General features: G+C 35.7%; 1 protein-coding gene across 2 annotated transcripts in view; it reads left to right on the top strand.

Moving 5' to 3' along the window:
- Positions 1-16,645, top strand: part of LOC134740682 (glycoprotein 3-alpha-L-fucosyltransferase A-like) — a 74,245-nt gene extending 57,600 nt beyond the window's left edge. For both annotated transcript variants that reach the window (XM_063673241.1, XM_063673249.1), the window contains 4 exons: positions 1,702-1,899; positions 7,850-8,082; positions 11,288-11,459; positions 12,386-16,645. In XM_063673241.1, the coding sequence (XP_063529311.1) occupies positions 1,702-1,899; positions 7,850-8,082; positions 11,288-11,459; positions 12,386-12,586 (804 nt within the window). In that variant the 3' untranslated portion in view covers positions 12,587-16,645. The remainder of the gene's footprint in view (positions 1-1,701; positions 1,900-7,849; positions 8,083-11,287; positions 11,460-12,385) is intronic.
- The last annotated feature ends 4,795 nt before the right edge of the window (positions 16,646-21,440 follow it).

Raw genomic sequence — 21,440 nt, 5'->3', positions numbered from 1 at the left:
TTGGCGATTTGTCCTCTTCGTTATGTTTGTTAAGCAAGTTAGGTTTCAAGAAACATTTTTGCCAAGCTCGAGTTCTGATTTTGGGATCCATGAGGAATCGAGGGAACTCCTCAAATGTTAAAGGCATACATATAGTGATTTTAGTATTTTGATCAACAAATCAAGCACTTACATTTAAAAAAGTGACATTTGATGAAGTGGAACTGCTGATGATGATCAGAACGGAACTCTTCAATGACGCATAGTTCACGTTTGGCGATTTGTCCTCTTCGTTATGTTTGTTAAGCAAGTTAGGTTTTCAAGAAACATTTTTGTCAAGCTCGAGTTCTGATGATGGGATCCATGAGGAATCGAGGGAACTCCTCAAATGTGAAAGGCATACATATAGTGATTTTTGTATTTTTATAAACAAATCCAGCACTTCCATTTTAAAAAGTGACATTTAATGAAGTGGAACTGCTGATGATGATCAGAACGGAACTCTTCAATGACGCATAGTTCACGTTTGGCGATTTGTCCTCTTCGTTATGTTTGTTAAGCAAGTTAGGTTTTCAAGAAACATTTTTGTCAAGCTCGAGTTCTGATGATGGGATCCATGAGGAATCGAGGGAACTCCTCAAATGTGAAAGGCATACATATAGTGATTTTTGTATTTTTATAAACAAATCCAGCACTTCCATTTTAAAAAGTGACATTTGATGAAGTGGAACTGCTGATGATGATCAGAACGGAACTCTTCAATGACGCATAGTTCACGTTTGGCGATTTGTCCTCTGTGTTATGTTTGTTAAGCAAGTTAGGTTTTCAAGAAACATTTGTCAAGCTCGAGTTCTGATGATGGGATCCATGAGGAATCTAGGGAACTCCTCAAATGTGAAAGGCATACATATAGTAATTTTTGTATTTTTATAAACAAATCCAGCACTTCCATTTTTAAGTTCTCTTCCTTATGGACCCAGACCTAAACTTGGACCCGGATTCGGACCCGGACCCGGGTCTGAACATGGACCTCAACTCGGACCCGGACCCGGACCGAACTCTGACCCAAACTTGGACCCGGACAGCCGGGCACGGACCTGGACTCTGATCCGGACCCGGAAATGCTAATAGAAAAGTGGCTTAGGTGGGTCACAGAACAGAACTGCTATCAGAAAAGTAGGTTAGGTTAGAGCTGTGACCCTTACAGAAACGAAATGCTATCAGAAAAGTAGGTTAGGTTAGGTTAGAACTGCGACCCTTACAGAAATTAAATGCTACTAGAAAAGTGGATGGTTTTACCTCCTTTTCTACATTATTAGGCAAAAGATGCTGTCTTTTTCATTTCATTGTCTGGAATCTAAGAGTGCACCATCAACAATTAGTGAACTTTCAGCGGCATCCCCCATTGAAGTCGGTTTTTTTTTCTTAAAAATTATGTATTGTCAACACAACTTTGACCCGCTATCTTGAGTTACCCATGAACTGCGTCGAAATATCGGAAGCTCGAAAACAATACAAAAGGTAAACACGGTTCATATCCCGGTCAATATAAGTATATCGAAACAAACCGTGAAACATCCGGAATATAATTACTTCTCGATTCACCACGCCCTAAACTTGAAACGTCAATGTTTCCTTGTATGTTCGGGAAAATGTGTATTGACCTATTAGTGTGATGTATTTATGTGTCTATCAATTGACCTCGTACCTATTACTTGTCAGATCTGGATCCTGTACTACCTGGAGTGCCCGTACCACACGGCGTCGCTGAGACCGGGCTCCGCGGGCGTGTTCAACTGGACGGCCACGTACCGCCGCGACTCCGACATCGTCACGCCCTACGAGCGCTGGGTCTACCACGACCCGCTCATCACCGAGAACAAGATGGAGAGGAACTATGCCGCTAATAAGACTAAAAAGGTAAACTGAAACGCACTCTATTCAAATGATTCCTTTAAACGAGAGGGGAATTCTCGTCTAAAGAAATAATTTGAATACTGTTCATTTATGGAAATGTACACCAATAACCTACATATTCCTATGCTAAGTTATGATGATGCTAATGATAATTTATTTCAACCTCTCTCTTGAAGACTTTTTGTATTATTGTTGGATATGTCCCTGCTTGCATTAACTAATCATAAAACATATGAGAATCGACATTATAGGTAATGTTTAATACACACTTGTGTATGAGTAGAAGCATTAGCTGCTTACAGAAACAAAAGTAGGTAGGTATCGGTTCCGTACGTATGAAAAGTGAGCTGACGAGATAGGTAACACTAATGGCTCCTGAAATAGTCAACTTTATTACCCTGATTGTGGAGGATGTTTAACGATTAAAAGGAAAAGAGTTTTAGTTACCCACGTCAGATAACAAATATGAAGAAGTTTAACATAAGGGCCAGATAATAGTAGATTGTTAACCAAGGGTTGAAAGGCACCCATTTCTATCGAGGTAGTTTGGCGCTCGAACGCAGTTATTTTATGTTATTTTCATGAATATAGTGCTAAATGACTTTACAAACCCCTGTGGCTGTATAAGATTCTGCCTTTGCTCATTTACGCAAGTGTAAGGTTTAAAAAAATATTTTTGGTGTATTCCTGTTGGCTCCCGCCTTATGAAATCGAGTAAATACAATTCATGAAAAGAAATGATGAATAATTTATTTTAACAATTTACTTACCTACATCACTTTTGATAAAAAAAGATTCGATGCGCGGTTAGTAAAATTAGAAAAATTACCAATTGTTCCAGGCGGGGAAATATACTCTGATTTGTAATTAAATTCCAAAAAACTAACTTCACTCAGATCCTTTTCCTTTCGTAATATTTAATGGAAAATATGTAAAGAAGTAAACTCAAATTTCCCTTTTGCATACTCTAGCTTTTGAAATAAATATAGATGTATCCTTTTAGCTTTGTTTAGTTTCTTAAAACATACGGAAAAGAGAAAAAGTAATAAGAGCCAACAGGAGTGGTCATTTCTCCATACAAACGTACTCGACTGTTTCCTCCCTGGTTTTTGAAGCTAGAGGAATGATTTTTTCAACACAGATTAATATTGTCAATATCTGTGTCGGTGTGTTTTGCTTTTTTTGATATTTTTGTTTTTTAAGGCGCTAGAGCCCTTCAAACATGGCCAAAAATGGCCTCACTGACTATGCCGCAATGAGAGGCGTGGTATTCAAAACTGGTATCAATTAGCCAAAAAATCAAAACAGTCCGACACAGACAATTTCATAATCATTTAGATTTCCAAATTTGGTTACGATTGCTTAAGTTTTGGAGGAGGAAACAGTCGAGTACGAAACCTCGATTTTTGAGATTTTTACGCAGGATTTTTCGCCTAAGCTGCAGTTGTCCTTATCGCACTAATTTTAGGGGCGGGGTCAAGTTTCTAAATACGTACACGGACAGAAAAGTGATGGGCAATAGTCGACATTGAAAGTCGATAATCTAGTGATGTGATAAGTTATCGATAAACCATAACAAAGTCGCGATTTGCCTCTTAGTAGGCGAAGTAAGTAAAGTGAGTATGCACTTTGGCCTCAGGGGATATCGTTTAACACTATTTATTATTCCTTGGTTCATACAAAGCTGAGCTGACGCACTAGCTACGAGATTAAGTCCTGGCTACCCCCCAAAAAGGGAGGGGAAAAGTCGGCTTCTGCGGTCCAGTTTGCCTCTATTTCTACCTATCTCTTGATATGAGATCAAATTTGGTATAAATTTTGTGTAAATTAGGGACGAATAATTTATTTTAGAAATAATAGTTTCACATTTTCATACACAAATCTGAATATACGAGCGAAAAATTAAAACTATATATAATTTTTGGTCACAGATTTGCTCTTTAGAAGCAAATTGTGGTGATTTGCACTAAAAATTAATTACACAATTTAGTTTATTCATTCTTTATTTAGAAAAGTATCAGTTCTAAGTACGTATTATTATATTGCTTTATATTTTACAATTTTCACTATTATTCAAAAATTTATTTTAAACAAAGTATTAATTTTATTAAAACTTTTGTGACGTGATCTCATGAAAGGGGCTCCACGAGGCGAAATACTTTTTACGCCAATTATTTTCTTTTTTTTTTAATTTACAACAAAGACGAAAGTTCGAAAAAAATGTGGTTACTTAATAATTGCCTAACTTGTTGAAAAAATTACTTTACATAATATCAATTTATAACCGTAGTATATTCCATGATATGTTTTAAATACACCATATTATTTCCTAATTTTTAAAAGAATATTTAATACCTTTAAAATAATATCTGTCTGTCTGTCTGTCAATCTGCCTGTCCGTCTGTCACCAGGCTGTATCTCGTGAACCGTGATAGCTAAAAAGTTGCAATATTTACGGATGATGTATTTCTGTTGCCGCTATAACAACAAATACTAAAAACAGAATAAAATATTTTTTTAAGTGGGGCTCCCAAACAACAAACGGGATTTTTGCCGTTTTTTGCGTAATGGTACGGAACCGACTCGCACTTGGCCGTTTTTTGTTAATAGCTTTGAACTTTTTTTATGTGGGAATAAACGCTTCGAATACATTTTTCTAAACATCATTCTGAATCCAATGAGGTATCATACGTATTTTTAGGAGTTAGTATCTCTATTAGTGGCAGCCGTACAAGCCCAATTTCAAAGAAAAACCGCAAATCGATGTACAGGTTAGCCGTTTGGCACACGCATACTAAGAGGTCAAAACAAAATTTTTGACCCGCAGTTTCTAAAAAAAATCCCTTAGGAGGGGTATGCTAAAACATTTTTTTTGTATGAAAAAAAAAAAACATATTTTTTTCCAAAAACCTATCGTGTGTGGTATCATACGAAAGGGCTTTTTGAGGCGATTCTAAAATTATACCACATCATTACATTTTAGCCATTTTTTTGTAAATTAAAACAAATAGAATTTTCAAAACACACCAAGTTTGGGGTCAAGTTAAAGGGTTAAGTAGAACTGTGTCACTTTGTATTGAAAAAAAAAACTAAATAAATTTTTTATTGCTTTTTTGGGGTTACATATGAGGATATCACGTATCATTTGTACAAAAAAAATCAGCCATATCGTATCTGGAGGAGCCCAAACTTGGTATGTTTTGAAAATTCTTTTTCTTTCAATTTAAGAAAAAACCGGCCAAGTGCGAATCGGAATCGGGCGCCGAGGGTTCCGTACATTACACAATTTAAACAATGTATTTTTATGTGAAACGTGAGTGAAAGGTAAATTGCGGTTTACGATTTATAACGTATTAAAAAAAAACTACTAACTAGATCTCGTTCAAACCAGTTTTCGGTAAAAGTTGGCAAGGTAATGTACATCATATATTTTTTCAGTTTTATCATTCTCTTATTTTAGAAGTTAGAGGGGGGGTTACACATTTTACCACTTTGGAAGTGTCTCTCGGTCTCGCGCAAACTATTCAGTTTAGAAAAAAAATATATGAGAAACCTCAATATCATTTTTGAAGACCTATCCATAGATACCACACACGATGGGTTTGATGAAAAAAAAAATTTTTGGGTTTCAGTTCTAACCCCTAAAATTTTTTTTTCCTATTTTTGAGTGAAAATCTTAATGCGGTTCACAGAATACATCTACTTACCAAGTTTCAACAGTTCTTATAGTTTCGGAAAGAAGTGGCTGTGACATACGGACGGACGACAGACAGACAGACATGACGAATCCATAAGGGTTCCGTTTTTTGCCATTTGGCTACGGAACCCTAAAAATGGCTAAAATGCAATGATGTGGTATATTTTCAGAATCGCTTCAAAAAGCGCTTTCGTATGATAGATGAGAAGTATACGATAGGTTTAAAAAAAAAGTTTTTTTTTTATACAAAAAAAGGTTTCAGCACTCCCCTCCTAAGGGAATTTTTTTTAGGAACTGCGGGTCAAAATTTTTGTTTTGACTAGTATATACGTGTACCAAACGGCTAACCTGTACATCGATTTGCGGTTTTTTTATGCGAACAGCTTACACTATTTTTTTCACCACCTTAAACCTTTTGTAGACTAGACTATTGTCCCAAAATATTGGGCGACGACCGGTCGTCTGGCCTAGGAGGTAGTGACCCTGCCTGTGAAGCCGATGGTCCTGGGTTCGATGATATGATATGATGAGCACAGATATTTGTTCCTGAGTCATGGGTGTTTTCTATTTGTATTTAAGTATTTATATATTATGTATATCGTTGTCTGAGTACCCATAACACAAGCCTCCTTGGGCTTACCGTGGGACTTAGTCAATCTGTGTAAGAATGTCCTATAATATTGATTTAATATTTATTATTATTTATTTATTTATTGGGTTTCATATTTATTCCGATCAGAATTAGGAGCTCTTCAATTTATACCTATTTTTATCAAAATCTGACACATAGGTAAATAAAAAAACGGACCATCAATAAAACTGTATAATTACATCAAAGTAAGAAATATCACATGTCACATGTTTCTTTATTATGATAATTTTATCTAACCTGAGGCTTTCTTTTTTTCTATTCAACGGAGCCGGAGAGCGGCAAATTTGTTTTCCAAGACGCTTGCTCGAAAAGATCTTATTTCATGCAGGTGTACTGAAGGGAAAAGGCCTATATTGTTCCCGCGGGAGTTATAGCTTTCTTTTTTAATTAGGTATGTCACTAATTCATACGAACCAAGTAAGTTATAAGTAAAATACTTTGTTTAAAATCAAGGTATAAGGGAGTTTTACTTTTAAAATACTCACGAGTATAATTTAATATTTTTGTTTATCATATTTAAAAATATTTAATTGGATTAATTTAACAGCCGTTATCTTGTATGTTTTTATACAACAATGTTTTCTTGTATGTCCATGTTATGTTATGTTTTTTTACTATTCTGTAACTCGAAATGTTAATTAGATTGCAGGTTGTAGAAGGATATTGAATTTAATTACTAAAAACGCGAGCGGTGTGAGGCCGGCGAGGAGCGCAAATAACGTGCGCGTCGGTGTGCGTGCACCACACACACTGGGATAGTCCCTCGGTACGCGGTACCGCCCCCGTCAGCGCGACGACGATATTCTCTTTCAAATCTCAAAATTGAGTTTGGTCTCGGCTCCTGTTGGCTCTTAAAGACACAATATTTCCATTTTGTTTCCACCCATCAGCTGCTCGTGGGACGGGGAGGGGACGCAGAGGAGTACACCACTTTTCTGCACTTGAGCAGAAACGTATCACTTTCTGGCCTTTCTGCGCACTTCTTAGAACAACAACGACCCACTTTCAGAGCATGAGATGTGAAAAATCTTTAGTTACCCAGTCAGCGCATTGTTTTGTAATGCTTTTTGTCGTTTCAAAAATGTCGACCAAAGAAAAGGCCGTCTATTTTATTTACTAAATAATTTTCATTTATGTCGTACAACTGTAAAACTTGAACGATAAGTTAAGATAGGGAAATAAATTCAGATTCTATATCCTATGGTTACCTATGTAAGTAGGTGTAGGTAGATATACCTATTTTGCCATAGCATAGCGAATCCTTATCGCTTGTCGTCAGCACTTATTCGTCCGGCAAGCGATTGCTGTCGTGCCATCGAAACTATTATAACTTCAGCGATACCTATAATTATAATACCTACATCAATAATTGCCTAGGTATACTTTATTGTTTAGATAGTCTATCGACTTCAAATTGGGTTTATTTACCTAATAGATACGAGTGTAGAGGATAAAGAAACCAATTTTCAAAGCAACTTAAGCGATTGCACGAGTCGGCAAAACCACGGCTCGCGAGTAACTTTTGCATCTCTTTCGATAAGTTATTTTAAAGAAAAATAAGAGCTGCTTGAATTATCCCGGCAACTTAAATGAACTGACCCCAGGTGGCGTGGTTCGTGTCGAACTGCCACGCGCGCAACCGGCGGCTGCAGTACGCGCGGCAGCTGGCCAAGCACATCTCCGTGGACATCTACGGCGCGTGCGGCTCGCACCACTGCCCGCGCGCCGACCCCAACTGCCTGGACATGCTGGACCGAGACTACAAGTTCTACCTCGCCTTCGAGAACTCTAACTGCCGCGATTACATCACTGAAAAGTTCTTTGTCAATGGATTGCAGTAAGTTTCGCTGACGGTCTTAAGAGGAAACATTAGTGGTAATTTTTCCATGCAAACGTTCTCGACATTTTCCTCTCTGGATTTTGGCCCTAGTTGTTTTTTTTATATGAGTTCAATATTACCAGTACCTTGTGTCTGTACGTTTTTTGATATTCTTGTTTTTAAAAGAGCTACGTTACTTCAAACAGCGCTAAAAGCGCCCATAAATGCGCTGTGAACAGACGCTAAGAAGCATACGGGAACAATAAACGCAAATACGTTGATGCTGTATATACAGATTTTGCAAAAGCATTCGATAAAATTTCTCATAATACGCTTTTATTAAAAATATGGAACCTGGGTATACACGGTGATCTTTTTCGATGGATTAAGTCTTACGTATTAGAAAATAGGACACAAGCTGTAGTATGGGGAGGCTTTACATCAGCCTTCAAACAAGCCACGTCAGGCGTCCCACAGGGATCTCACCTGGGTCCTCTGTTATTTATTTTATACATTAATGATATAACGGAGTGTTTATCTAACTCGAAAGCCCTCTCTCTATGCCGATGACACCAAAATATTCCGAGTCATTAAGACCCCCGCCGACTGTTCTATGTTGCAAGAGGATTTACTTAAATTTGAGGATTACTGCACTAGAAGTAGTTTGTTTTTAAACAATAGCAAATGCTTCGTTATTACATTTGCACGTAAAAAAAATCCTATATTATACAATTATAAATTATGTGGCAGTACTCTAACGCGTCAGGATAGTATACGTGATTTGGGTGTATTAATTGACACAAAACTAACCTTCATCCCTCATATCGACAACATTTTAAATAAGGCTTATAAACAATTAGGGTTTATACTTCGCATTGCTAAACCTTTTCGTAGACCGTTAACTTACAGGATACTTTATAATAGCTACGTCAGAAGCCGCTTGGAATTCGCTTCGGTAGTATGGAATCCCTGCTATGACGTACATAAAAAGAGAATAGAAAGGGTACAAAAAATATTTATTAAAGCTCATGAATTCCGAATAAGGGGTAACTATGAAAATTACGCCTCCTCAATTTCAAGACACAACCTTCAACCTCTGTCATTAAGGCGTTCAGGTAATGATTTGGTATTTTTATTTAAAATAATAAATAATCTTGTAGATGCCCCGAACTTCTACATAATATAGGTTTTCGAGTGCCTCGTAGAACAGAACGTGGTAGTCGGAGCAAAATGCTGTTCAGTGTTGGAACATGTCGCACTAAATATGCACAGCAATCATACGCGCATGCAGGTTGTATAATGAAAAGTGTATGAACGCGGATATATTTGGCAGTTCGTTAGGGTTATTTAAGAAGAAAGTTTATTATTTTTTAAATTAGTATGAAAGTTAGGTTAAGTTATCTCGTTATTTGTTAATTTCACAGTTGTTATACTCAGATAGCATTTCATAGTATTAATTTTATTTAAAAAAAACCGGCCAAGTGCGAGTCGGACTCGCGCACAAAGGGTTCCGTATCATCACGGAAAAAACAGCAAAAAAATCACGTTTGTTGTATGGGAGCCCTATTTAAATATTTATATTATTCTGTTTTTAGTGTTTGTTATTATAGCGGCAACAGAAATACATCATCTGTGAAAATTTCAACTGTCTAGCTATCACGGTTCATGAGATACAGCCTGGTGACAGACAGACGGACAGACGGACGGACAGACGGACAGCGGAGTCTTAGTAATAGGGTCCCGTTTTTACCCTTTGAGTACGGAACCTTAAAAAATGTTACATACAGGAAACTAGGTCTACGTTGTAAGAAATTCTAGCTGTCAGCTTATTTACCTACATGTTTTTATAAGACTGTTTGTTTCTATATAAATAAATAAAAAATAAAAAAATACCAAAACGGTCAAACACAGATACTTAATTTCTTTCTCGTTCCGTTCCTCGTTTTCTTAGATTTTTACGCAGCATTTTTCGCCTAAGCTGCAGTTGTCCTTATCGCACTAATTTTAGGAGCCGTCCCCGTCAGCGCGACGGAGATATACCTACCTACAATTCTTAAATCTGAGGAGCTCAGCTGGTATTTCCTCTTAATATAGTCTTGTCTTGCCATTGGAAACAACATTACCTAACTGACCATCTATATACACGGTGGCTAAAAAATAAGTGCATTCCCGTTGCCAGGAAGGTTTTGGGATTATACTGAGCAACTTTCACTATGGGACCAACCCCGAAATATACCAGTCTAATCCCAAAACCTCCCTGGCAACGGATTCCCGTTGCGGTACATTACCAATAGGTATCAATTAAATACTTATATGAAAATGTAGGTAGGTATGTACATGATAAAGGACCGGCGGAAGCCGCTCGACCCCAATTTCAAAGGAATACCGCAAATCGATGTACAGGTTAGCCGTTTGGCACACACATACTAGACGCCAAAACAAAATGTTAAAGGGTTAAAGATATATTTTCCGTTGGATATATGGATATTATGTATCATTTTATGATTAATATGTACCGTATCTGCAGTATAGTTCCATAAGTCTCGTGAAATAGGTATTGAAGTAGAACTGTGTCACTTTGTAAAATTGAAAAATAAAAAAAATTGTTAATTATATTATTTTTAAAATTGCTTTCTTGGGGCTAGACATGAGGATATCACGTATCATTTGTGGTATATTGTACAAAAAAAATCAGCCATATCGTGTCTGGAGGAGCCCAAACTTGGTATGTTTCGAAAATTCTTTTTGTTTTAATTAAAAAAAAATGCCCGAAATGTAATGATGTGATATATTTTTAGAATCGCCTCAAAAATCCCTTTCGTATGATACCACATACCATAGGTTTTGGAAAAAACAATATTTTTTTCCATACAAAAAAAATAATGTTTTACCACTCCCCCCGCAGCGAAATGTTTTTAGCAACTGCGGGTCAAAAAATTTGTTTTGGCCTCTAGTATGTGTGTGCCAAACGGCTAACCTGTACATCGATTTGCGGTATTTTTATACGAACGGGTTAGACTAAATAGGTTCGGCAAACAAATTAATAAATCTACTGTTGACTGCACTAGTAGGATTTTGCGTTGCGCTTTGGACGCCAAAGCTTACAATAGTGGGAGGTGAGGATGTACATTATCATAGATTAGATTTTTTTGTTTAATTAAATTGTAATTAAACCGTATGTGTACCTATCTCAGTCTATAGCACGTTTACTTTTGGTTGTCAGACACGACGTGTTGCCGATTGTGATGGGCGCCCGACCGGCGGAGTACGCAGCAGCAGCGCCGCACAACTCGTACGTGCACGTCGAAGAATTCGCGTCGCCGCAGGAGCTCGCCGCCTATCTCGACAGACTCGACAAAGATGATGCCCTCTACAACTCCTACTTCAAGTGGAAGGTAAGTCGTATACCAGTTGCCGGGGTTACCGTGGAAACTCGCGGCATAACGTGCGTAGGTATATTTAAAAATAAGTAAGTCAGACTCACCCACTTCGTCAGTAGAAAAAGGCGCGAAATTCAAATTCAAAAATGTGGCCCAGAGAATATGTACATCCTTCAAATACATATAATATGCTGACCCATATGGACGGAATTCTAATTATTTCCAATGCCTGTGTTACTCTTATTAGGTACCTACCAAAGATATCTATACTTTGACTTTGACTGAGGTAAAGTCTAAGACAACTTCGTGCTTTGGATTTGACTGCTAAACGAGATGGCGCTGTGCAACAGGGCTGTAGCTCCATCCATTATGTCGTAACTTTGACTGATTCAGTGACAACAAATCATATGGCCCAGTACAGCACCATCTGTTTCGATTTTCATACTAGGGGGCACATCTGTGCGGCACAAGCATATTCAGTATAAAAATGCTTGCGCCGCACTGGGGCCCATTTCTCGAAAGGTATTATACTAATACTAATATTATTAGTCCACGGACTATCAAATCGTATGAGTTTCCATAGCAACACACTAATAATATTAGTCTAATATCGTTCGAGAAATGGGCCCCTGGTGGAATACCGCTTTTAGAGGTCAATTCGAACGTACCTACACTGACATCAGAATGATATCTGAATTTCATTTAGTTATCGTGCGTATCGCTCGCGCCAATAATGTACGGAAAAGTACGAGCGAAATGCCATAATTTGAATGTCATGTGATATCAGTGTATTTTATTTATGTATAAGTGTGTATTGTTGTTGTTGTTTTTATTTATTTGTTTTATTTGTGTATGTTCGAATCGGCCTGTTAGACTTTACCTCTCTATCACAATCAGGAACTGTTTGGTGTTACTAACCGGCGTCGATCGGTACGTTGCAGGGCACGGGCGAGTTCATCAACACGTTCTTCTTCTGTCGCGTGTGCGCCATGCTGCACGCCAGCGAGCGGCGGCAGCGCGCGGCGCACGCGCAGCGCGCCGACGTGCAAGCGTGGTGGCGCGACGGCGCCTGCACGCGCAGCGAGTGGCGCGCCGCCATTGCCGCGTCCGCCGAGTACTCCGACACCCAGGACAAGGGCTAGACCATCCGGCACCCCGCAACCGGTAGCGCCGACCCGGGTTAAAGACGACTACGTTTCAAGAGGCGTACGATTGTTTTTACGGACCGGTGGTCGTTCCACGTCGAGTCGTCTGAGAAGACGCCCCGATGTCTTTACACGAGCGCTTTTTCTACATTCGTACGAAAGAGAGATAGAGTTCCCGGCGGTATTTCGGAATGTCACATACTGTTTCTGTGTACGCGCATTGAAAAAAGTCGCTCGTATGAATTCAAGGGTAACGCGCATAGGTTTGGATCGATTCAAATGTCTATCCGTAGGCCTCGCTTTGTGCAATGTATTTGGTTATCGTTTTTTACCAGATTCGCCAATTTAGTTTTGCTGGTATTAATGTTTCTAGGGTACGGACTGCGGATGCAGGCATCGAGTTCTAGTATGCATCGCTTACTTATCTCATAAAGACATATTATACTTGTGCTCACACGTCCATTACTAGTAATAGTTATGCTAAGTTACATATGACCTCACTGTTACTCATAAATAAGTATGTATGTAGACACTTAAAACTGGTCACGCAGCAAATTGGCGCCCACCGTGGGGCCAGTATTTTTTTCTGACGACACAGACAATAAATAAAGAAAATATGCACTGTGAAAATAAACGTGTTAATCTCACTTGGCAATATATCCAACGATAGCCTGTCCAATATAACACAAAACTAAATTACCGCAATAAGTGCAGTACAATATTGCACAAACTACCGTTAAAGAAATTGCTTGTTTATTGAGTTTAATACTTATTTGTATCTACTTAAATATTTTTATTATACTATTGTTATATTTTTGTAGTATAAGTATACCTACCATAGTTTATGGTGATGCTAATAAGATAGCACAAAGTACCCAAGTACTTGATAATAGAAAATTACAACAGCATAATGAAATATGCACTAAGCAACATAAATTTAGTCGCAATTAATTTCACTTCTTTAAGAAGGTTTTTCCTTTAAGCATTTATATTTTTAATAAATTGTGTAAGTTACTGTTGTTTATGTTTTATTTTATAATTATAATACATAAGATTTGTAGCGATTGAGGTATGATATACATATACCTACCTAAAATTGGTTTATACTGAAATATACGAATTACTAATACGTTACGAGCTTCATTTGGAGACAGACAATTGAAGACTTAGTAAATGCTAGGATACGAAATAACTTAAAACATAAGGTACTTAGTGTACTACTACTACCTAAATGTGCCCAGAAATAATCCTCCGTAGTTTTATAATTTACAAAATTGTCTTAGTTGCCCTCAAAACTCTACTTTTTTTTTACTTGTTTCAGCCTATTATTATATTTAACTTGTAGCACAAATACGAATATGTTAAATTACCGTAAGTATGTAGTATGTGACTTGTTATTTTTTGTATAAAAGCAATCAAATTTGTTTGTTAGTCGGGCCAAGAATACTCTGTAGCGATTTTGATAGCACAGGCTATGCAAGTGTTATTTTAAACGTCACAATTTCTGAAATTTCACGTTTAAAATAACACTTGCACAGTCTGTGCTATCAAAATCGCTAGAGAGTTATATTGGTCCGACTAAGTGTTTTAACGCACTAAAATGTAAATATTATGTTATTTCTCTAAAGTTGCGTTATTATCTTATGGGATGGTTGGTTTTGTATTAAGTAAATTAATTTTCATATTTTCATAGCATGTAAGTCTAGAAAAATGTTATTTATATTATTTATCAGGGTATTAATTACCTACTTAATTATAAACAGCCTACTGGAAAATTATCGAAGTTGTTAATAAATGACTACATGGCACAGAGACTAAGTGGGCCCCTAACGTGTGTTCTGTTTAATCAAAGTAAATACCTACAAGATTAGTAAGGTTATTCCCACTAGTTACCAGTGGTAACTACTGGGAATTTATTTCCCACCTTTTGTCACTGGTAACATCCTGTATTTATACTGTTTTTAATAGTATTGAAATCTTACATAATTTTAGTGGTAACTACTGGGAAAAAAATCCCACCTTTTACCAGTGGTAACTACTGGGAAAAAAATCCCACTAGTTACCACCAACTCGGTTTGGTCCCAGTAGTTACCACTGGTAACAACTTGGTGGTAACTAGTGGGAATAAGCCGATTAGTTTAGTTACTATCTCATAGTTATTACGATGACAAGGTAGTACCTACTTAAATTATCATTTACCTATGATTTAATATGAATCACATTTACAATCGGGTCTATCGCGAATTTATTTTGTTACCTTTATTTACCGACGTTTCGACACAGGTTTCACTGGTCGTGGTAGCGGCTAACTGACGTCCCAGCAAAATGTCAAAACAGAGATTTGTGTGACTACCCAACAAAGAAAAATTGTTATAGCAATTTCATGTTCCAAATGTGAAAATTCATTTACGCGATTGGCCCTTATTAGGTACTTTATTTACTGTTATTATATGATTAACTATTATTATTTTTATATACCTGAGTTGGTTGCTGACTTCTGTGATCATTCGCATTTAATCTACTATTCTACATTCCAATTATAATCAGTTTATTTTTTACGCGATTTTCCTAGAAAACAAAAATACCTAATCCTTTGTTTTTGATTTAATTAGGCATGTATTATGTAATTTTGACAGTTTTGCCCTAAATCAAATTTGCATTAGGTACACCCAAAGAGAATTAAGAAGACAGTGCTCACTCCATACATCGGTTTTGGTACCAAAAAGACTATTATTTTCGTAGTCTACATCTAGCGTCAAGTAGCGGAACTATCAGTACTGCTACTCGACACTAGATGTCACATGTGTCGCGACACTCGCGACTGACGAAAAGTGTATTACTCAACAATTTGTAACTAATAAGTATTATAAGCAGAAGGAGTTGAAAATAAAGTTCCGGTTAATCCGGTTATAATATTAGCTGAAAATCGTTAAGCATTACTTTCCGTTTGTCGCAACATCTATTGTCGAGTAGCAGTACTGAGAGTTCCACTAGTATGACGCTAGATGTAGACTAAGAAAATAATAGTATTTTTGGTAACAAAACCGATGTATGGAATGGAGTGAGCACTCTATGGCTTCTTAATTCTCTTTGGTATTACTACACCACTTCCTCATACATTCTTAACACACATCACATAAAAGTGTTTGGTGTCACAAAATAATTATGTATGATAGATGTGCCTGCCATTTAAATAAAATTTAAGTATAAGCCAAAGATATATCTATGTATGAAAAACTATTGTTACTTATGTTAATTTATAGTAAGCATCTAAGGTATGAATGTAGTAAGAAATGCATTGATGTGCCTAGTACCTTGTTTACCAAAAAAATTTGCATTTATCACTTGTCAATCTGTATCAAACAATGTTCATTAGCATTACAACTGGCAACTAACCAACTTATTGAATTTACAAAACATGCACATGTGCCACTTGTAGTTGCAGTTTGTGTCCTTCATGACACATATTAACATTGTTTTGTATTACACAAATATACTTCTATTTATTGTTATAGTTATATAAGTAGAAAGAAATCTAGTTTTGTCAATGTAAAAGATAACACTGAGGTGATGCTTTATTAAAAACTTTCAGTTATCAGAAAACGCTACCTACAAATATAAAAGTACTACTATTTATTTGTCCTACAAGTAAGTCAAGTAACGCATCAGCATACCGAAAGTTGCAATTAGCCCATTGTAGAAAATTGTAGAACATTGAAAACAAAAATTCAAATTTATTGATAGTATTTTAATAACATAACTGTATCTAACATTCAGAGCAAGCAAGGACTTCAATATTGACTGGTAAATTTTCCTTGTTTAAATTCAATTTTATTAACCAAAAAAGATACCAACAGCAAAAACATTATTTACAAATTGTTACATAATATTTAAAATAAATATCAATGGTTATAAAGTAAAAACCATTAGACTTTGTTAAAAAAACATGTTCAAACAAAAATGTGCTTATGCAGTACAATATACCAACTGCTGATTGACTCCATTGTATCTAGCAATCACCAACCTATTCATAGTGAATAAAATAATTCAAATGAATGCTCTTTTTTTTACTAATTCCCCCAAATTTGGATTATCTAAACAGATTTAAGAAATTCTTTATATCTTTGAAGTATACCAAAGTCCGTCATATTTTGATGTATTTGGTACTGTATCCCGGCACATTCCACCACATACCTTACTGTATTCTTGAATATTTCTTGAGCCTTATGCATATTTTGCGGCACTAGTATCCCAAACCATTTAAGTGGATTAATTGTATCTTCGGCTTTATTCTCTACAACCTGAAATTGTTTGTCTCCTGTAGATTGAACAAGTACAGAAGCAGTAAACTGTGGACTAGTTTCAGTAGGAAGTCTGGTAGTGCTGACAGAGGTTTGGCCCATTATATATCTTGATTTAGCAAGATGCATGCTGCCTTCATGAATCCTGGACTCAACATTTATTACATTCTGCATTTTTTCTTCCATCAGGTGTAATTGCTTTAAAGCAAGTTTGTCAAGTATACCAGATACTGCCTCTAAACTGAGTGTGTTCCCTTCTGAAAAAGATTTTTTTAAATAATTATACATTGTACTCTATTGTTATAGAGATTACAATACATCATGTTATAACTCTTTAGCAAGCCCCAAATAACCAGCATAAAGTAAAATGTGTCTCCCTATAGTCAAACTTAACCAGACTATGTAGTCATACTTGTTATGGCCATTTTTTGCCCGGATGCTGCACTTAATGATAAAAGCAAGCCGCTTTGCACAGTGCTAGTAGGGACCAAACTGAGTGATTTGACCCGCAGCAGCGCAAGTTTCACCCCTTAGGAACAGAGATGGCGCCACTTCTTTAAAAAATATTTCAAAAAACTCTATAAGCTAAACCAATGAACCGATTTAAATGTTTAATATCTCAAATGAAAGCTCATTATATACATTACTTTTAAAAAAATACTCAAAAAATATATACTGATTACTTTCGACAAAAAACGGCATCTTAAGATTTTTTTATTTACTCGATTGATAGTTTTTACTTGGTTTCTCAAAAAAAAATTATGAAACATGAATAGCTTAATGCATGTATATATTACTGAATAAATAACAAGTATTATAAAAAAAACCCGACACCGATACCTCTCATACTTCACGAAATATAAAAGTTTGAATGTGAGTGTAAATTTCTTCAAAATATATTTCAAAAAATTCTACAAGCTTAACTATTTGACCGATTTCAATGTTTAATATCTCAAATAAAAGCTCATTATATACATTACTTATAAAAAAATACTCATAAAACACATACTGAACCCTTTTGGCAATAAATGGCATCTTAAGTTTTTTTTCTTACTTGATTCATAGTTTTTACTTGATTTCTTAAAAAAAATATTATGGAACATGAATAGTTTAATAAATATATATATAGTACTGAGTATATAAAAGTATTACAAAAAAACCCGACACCGATACCTTTCATTCTTCACGAAATATTTAAGTTCAATTATGCACGTTCTTACCTATACAAATAAATCCTTTAAAAGAAATCTTCAACCGCAGTAAGTGCACTGATTTTAATATGAAATGTGTCATATGAAAAGAAATCACCCAATTTATTTTAATAAATAAAAAAATTATAAATAAAAACTGAATAAAGTTTTTTCCTGGTGGTGAATTACAAAAAAATATATAACAAATCTAAAATTAGGAATTATTTTTATTTAAAGTGACTACATTTGTAAACAAAAAACTTAAATGTCCTCTTCGGGTTCATATTTCATATTTATTTATTGCAACCATGGTTTTATAGGTATTACAAATTCTTGGTAGTTCCACATGGACCCCGTGGGGGCATACCAATATTACATGCATACTTAGGATCTAATCTTAAATCTATGTGTATAATATAAAAGTAGGTCAATTTAGTAGTTTTTATACATATAAGCCGAATTGAATCAGATAATTTTTAGTGTATTAAATACAAAAATAAACGGGCAACTAATTATTATTAGGTGATGTCAAATTATATGGTTCACCGGTAGATGTAAAACTGAAAAAAAAATAGTCGTTTTGAAGTACTCATACCATTCCAATACTACAAAATCACTGATCATACATGAACTGGTTGCTGTAGATTTCTGTTGAATTATTTTTGTGCCTAGTTGATAACCATTAAACCTATAATTTTGTGCCAGACCTATAATTAGTGGTCAGCATGCAAAATAACCCTGGATTGAAAATTACATTAACTTACTTTTGATTTGTACAGCCACATTTGCATGATTTACACTGGGCTGTGCATGGCCAGCTGACGCGACGAGACCCACAATGCATAGTTTCGCAGCCAGATTTGCAGCCACAATGGTCCAAGAGGCTTAATTGAGACCAAATCGCTGTACCTGCCGACCATTCCGGAGTCCAACTCTCTTTTTCCGCAGTCCATCCCCGAAACCACTAGATGTACATGGTATGGAAACTTCTGGTTTCAGAGCGTTTCCCCATATATGGCCCTCTTGGTAAGCTGCTCGAAGTGCATGTTTATAGAGAGCAGCTGATGTAGGTGGCAGGGTTGGCAGGTTCTAATTTCTCGGCCAAATCAGATTTGTTCCCTGAACGACGCCCTCCATTTACTGACAACGAAGGTGGACAAATTTGGTTTTCGTACTGGAAGAATTCGTTCAGATCAAGCTGCCTTTCTCTGGCCACTATAAAATGACGGGAAAATAGGAGTATGTCAACTTTTAAGTTTTTGATTTTGTCAGTTGTCAGGTGTGTAACTACATATTTTAATTTTAGTATAAAGTTACCCTAGATTTGTGTTATTGTTTGGCCAAACGGAACACATAAACGTAAATGAAGTTCACAAATATTTGTTTGCTTCAAAAAACAAGCTTGTGACAAGCCTGCCAACTACATCAGCTGCTCTCTATAAACATGCACTTCGAGCGGCTTACCAAGCGGGCCATATATGGGGAAACGCTATGAAACCAGAAGTTTCCATACCATGTCCATCTTCTTGGGGATGGACTGAGGAAAAAGAGAGTTGGACTCCGGAATGGTCGGCAGTTACAGCGATTTGGTCGCAATTAAGCCTCTTGGACCATTGTGGCTGCAAATCTGGCTGCGAAACTATGCGTTGTGAGTGTCGTCGCGTCAGCTTACCATGCACAGCCCAGTGTAAATCATGCAAAGGTGGCTGTACAAATCAAAAGTAAGTTAATGTAATTTTCAATCCAGAGTTATTTTGCATGCTGACCACTGATTATAGGTCTGGCACAAAATTATAGGTTTAATGGTAATGAACTAGGCACAAAAATAATTCAACAGTAAATCTACAGGCACAAAAATTATCCAACAGTAATCTATAGCAACCAGTTCATGTATGATCGGTGATTTTGTAGTATTGAAATGGTACGAGTACTTCTCAAAACGACTTTTTTTTCAGTTCTACATCTACCGGTGAACCCGAAGAGGACATTTAAGTTTTTTGTTTACAAATGTAGTCACTTTAAATAAAAATAATTCCTAATTTTAGATTTGTTATATTTTTTTGTAATTCAGCACCAGGAAAAAACTTTATTCAGTTTTTATTTATTAATTTTTTTATTTATTAAAATAAATTGGGTGATTTCTTTTCATATGACATATTTCATATTGAAATCAGTGGACTTACTGCGGTTAAAGATTTCTTTTAAAGAATTTATTTGTAAGAACATGCATAATTGAACTTAAATATTTCGCGAAGAATGAAAGGTATCGGTGTCGGGTTTTTTTGTAATACTTTTATATACTCAGTACTATATATATATATATTTATTAAACTATTCATGTTCCATAATTTTTTTTATGAAATCTAGTAAAAACTATCAATCGAGTAAGAAAAAAAACTTAAGATGCCGTTTTTTGCCAAAAGTATTCAGTATATGTTTTTTGAATATTTTTTTATAAGTAGTATATATGATGATCTTTTATTTGAGATATTAAACATTAAAATCGGTCGAATAGTTTAGCTTGTAGAATTATTTGGAATATATCTTGAAGAAATTTACACTCACATTCAAACTTTAATATTTCGGGAAGTATGAGAGATATCGGTGTCGGGTTTTTTTTATAATACTTGTTATTTATTCAGTAATATATACATGCATTAAACTATTCATATTCCATACAATTTTTTGAGAAATCAAGTAAAAATTATCACTCGAGTAAAAAAACAAACTTAAAATTCCCGTTTTTATTAAAAGTATTGAGTATATATTTTCTGAGTATTTTTTTAAAAGTAATGTATATAATGCGCTTTCATTTGAGATACTAAACATTTAAATCGGTTCATTGGTTTAGCTTGTAGAATTTTTTGAAATATTTTTTAAAGAAGTGGCGCCATCTCTGTTCCTAAGGGGTGAAACTGCCGCTGCTGCAGGTCAAATCGCTCAGTTTGGTCCCTACTATCACTGTGCAGAGCGGCTTGCTTTTATCATGAAGTGCAGCATTTTGTTCATAACAAGTATGACTAATGGGAAAATTTCATATTACAAAAATATATCAAAAGTAATTAAGATCACATAACCCTATTACACTAAAATACTATAATGCCTTCTAACTTTGTTGTTTGTTATTGGGATTTTCCCACACTTTTGCATTATATCTCGGTAATTTATAATAGCAAGCAAAAGTTAGGCAACCAGAGTTCACAAACCTAAAACATCAACCTAAGAAGGTAAAATGCTTCAACTTATCTACCTTAACTTTGGTATAATTAAGTTTTCAATTTCGTCATTAAGAAGAAGATATCATTCTAGATTAATTGAATAGCTATTTGTAGGAAATTTAGAATTAAAACCTATGGTATA

This window comes from Cydia strobilella, chromosome 1 (genome assembly GCF_947568885.1).
Source record: "Cydia strobilella chromosome 1, ilCydStro3.1, whole genome shotgun sequence".
NCBI lineage: Eukaryota > Metazoa > Arthropoda > Insecta > Lepidoptera > Tortricidae > Cydia > Cydia strobilella.
The sequence above is the reverse complement of the archived record's forward strand: the minus strand, read 5'-3'. Positions and strand labels throughout refer to the sequence as shown.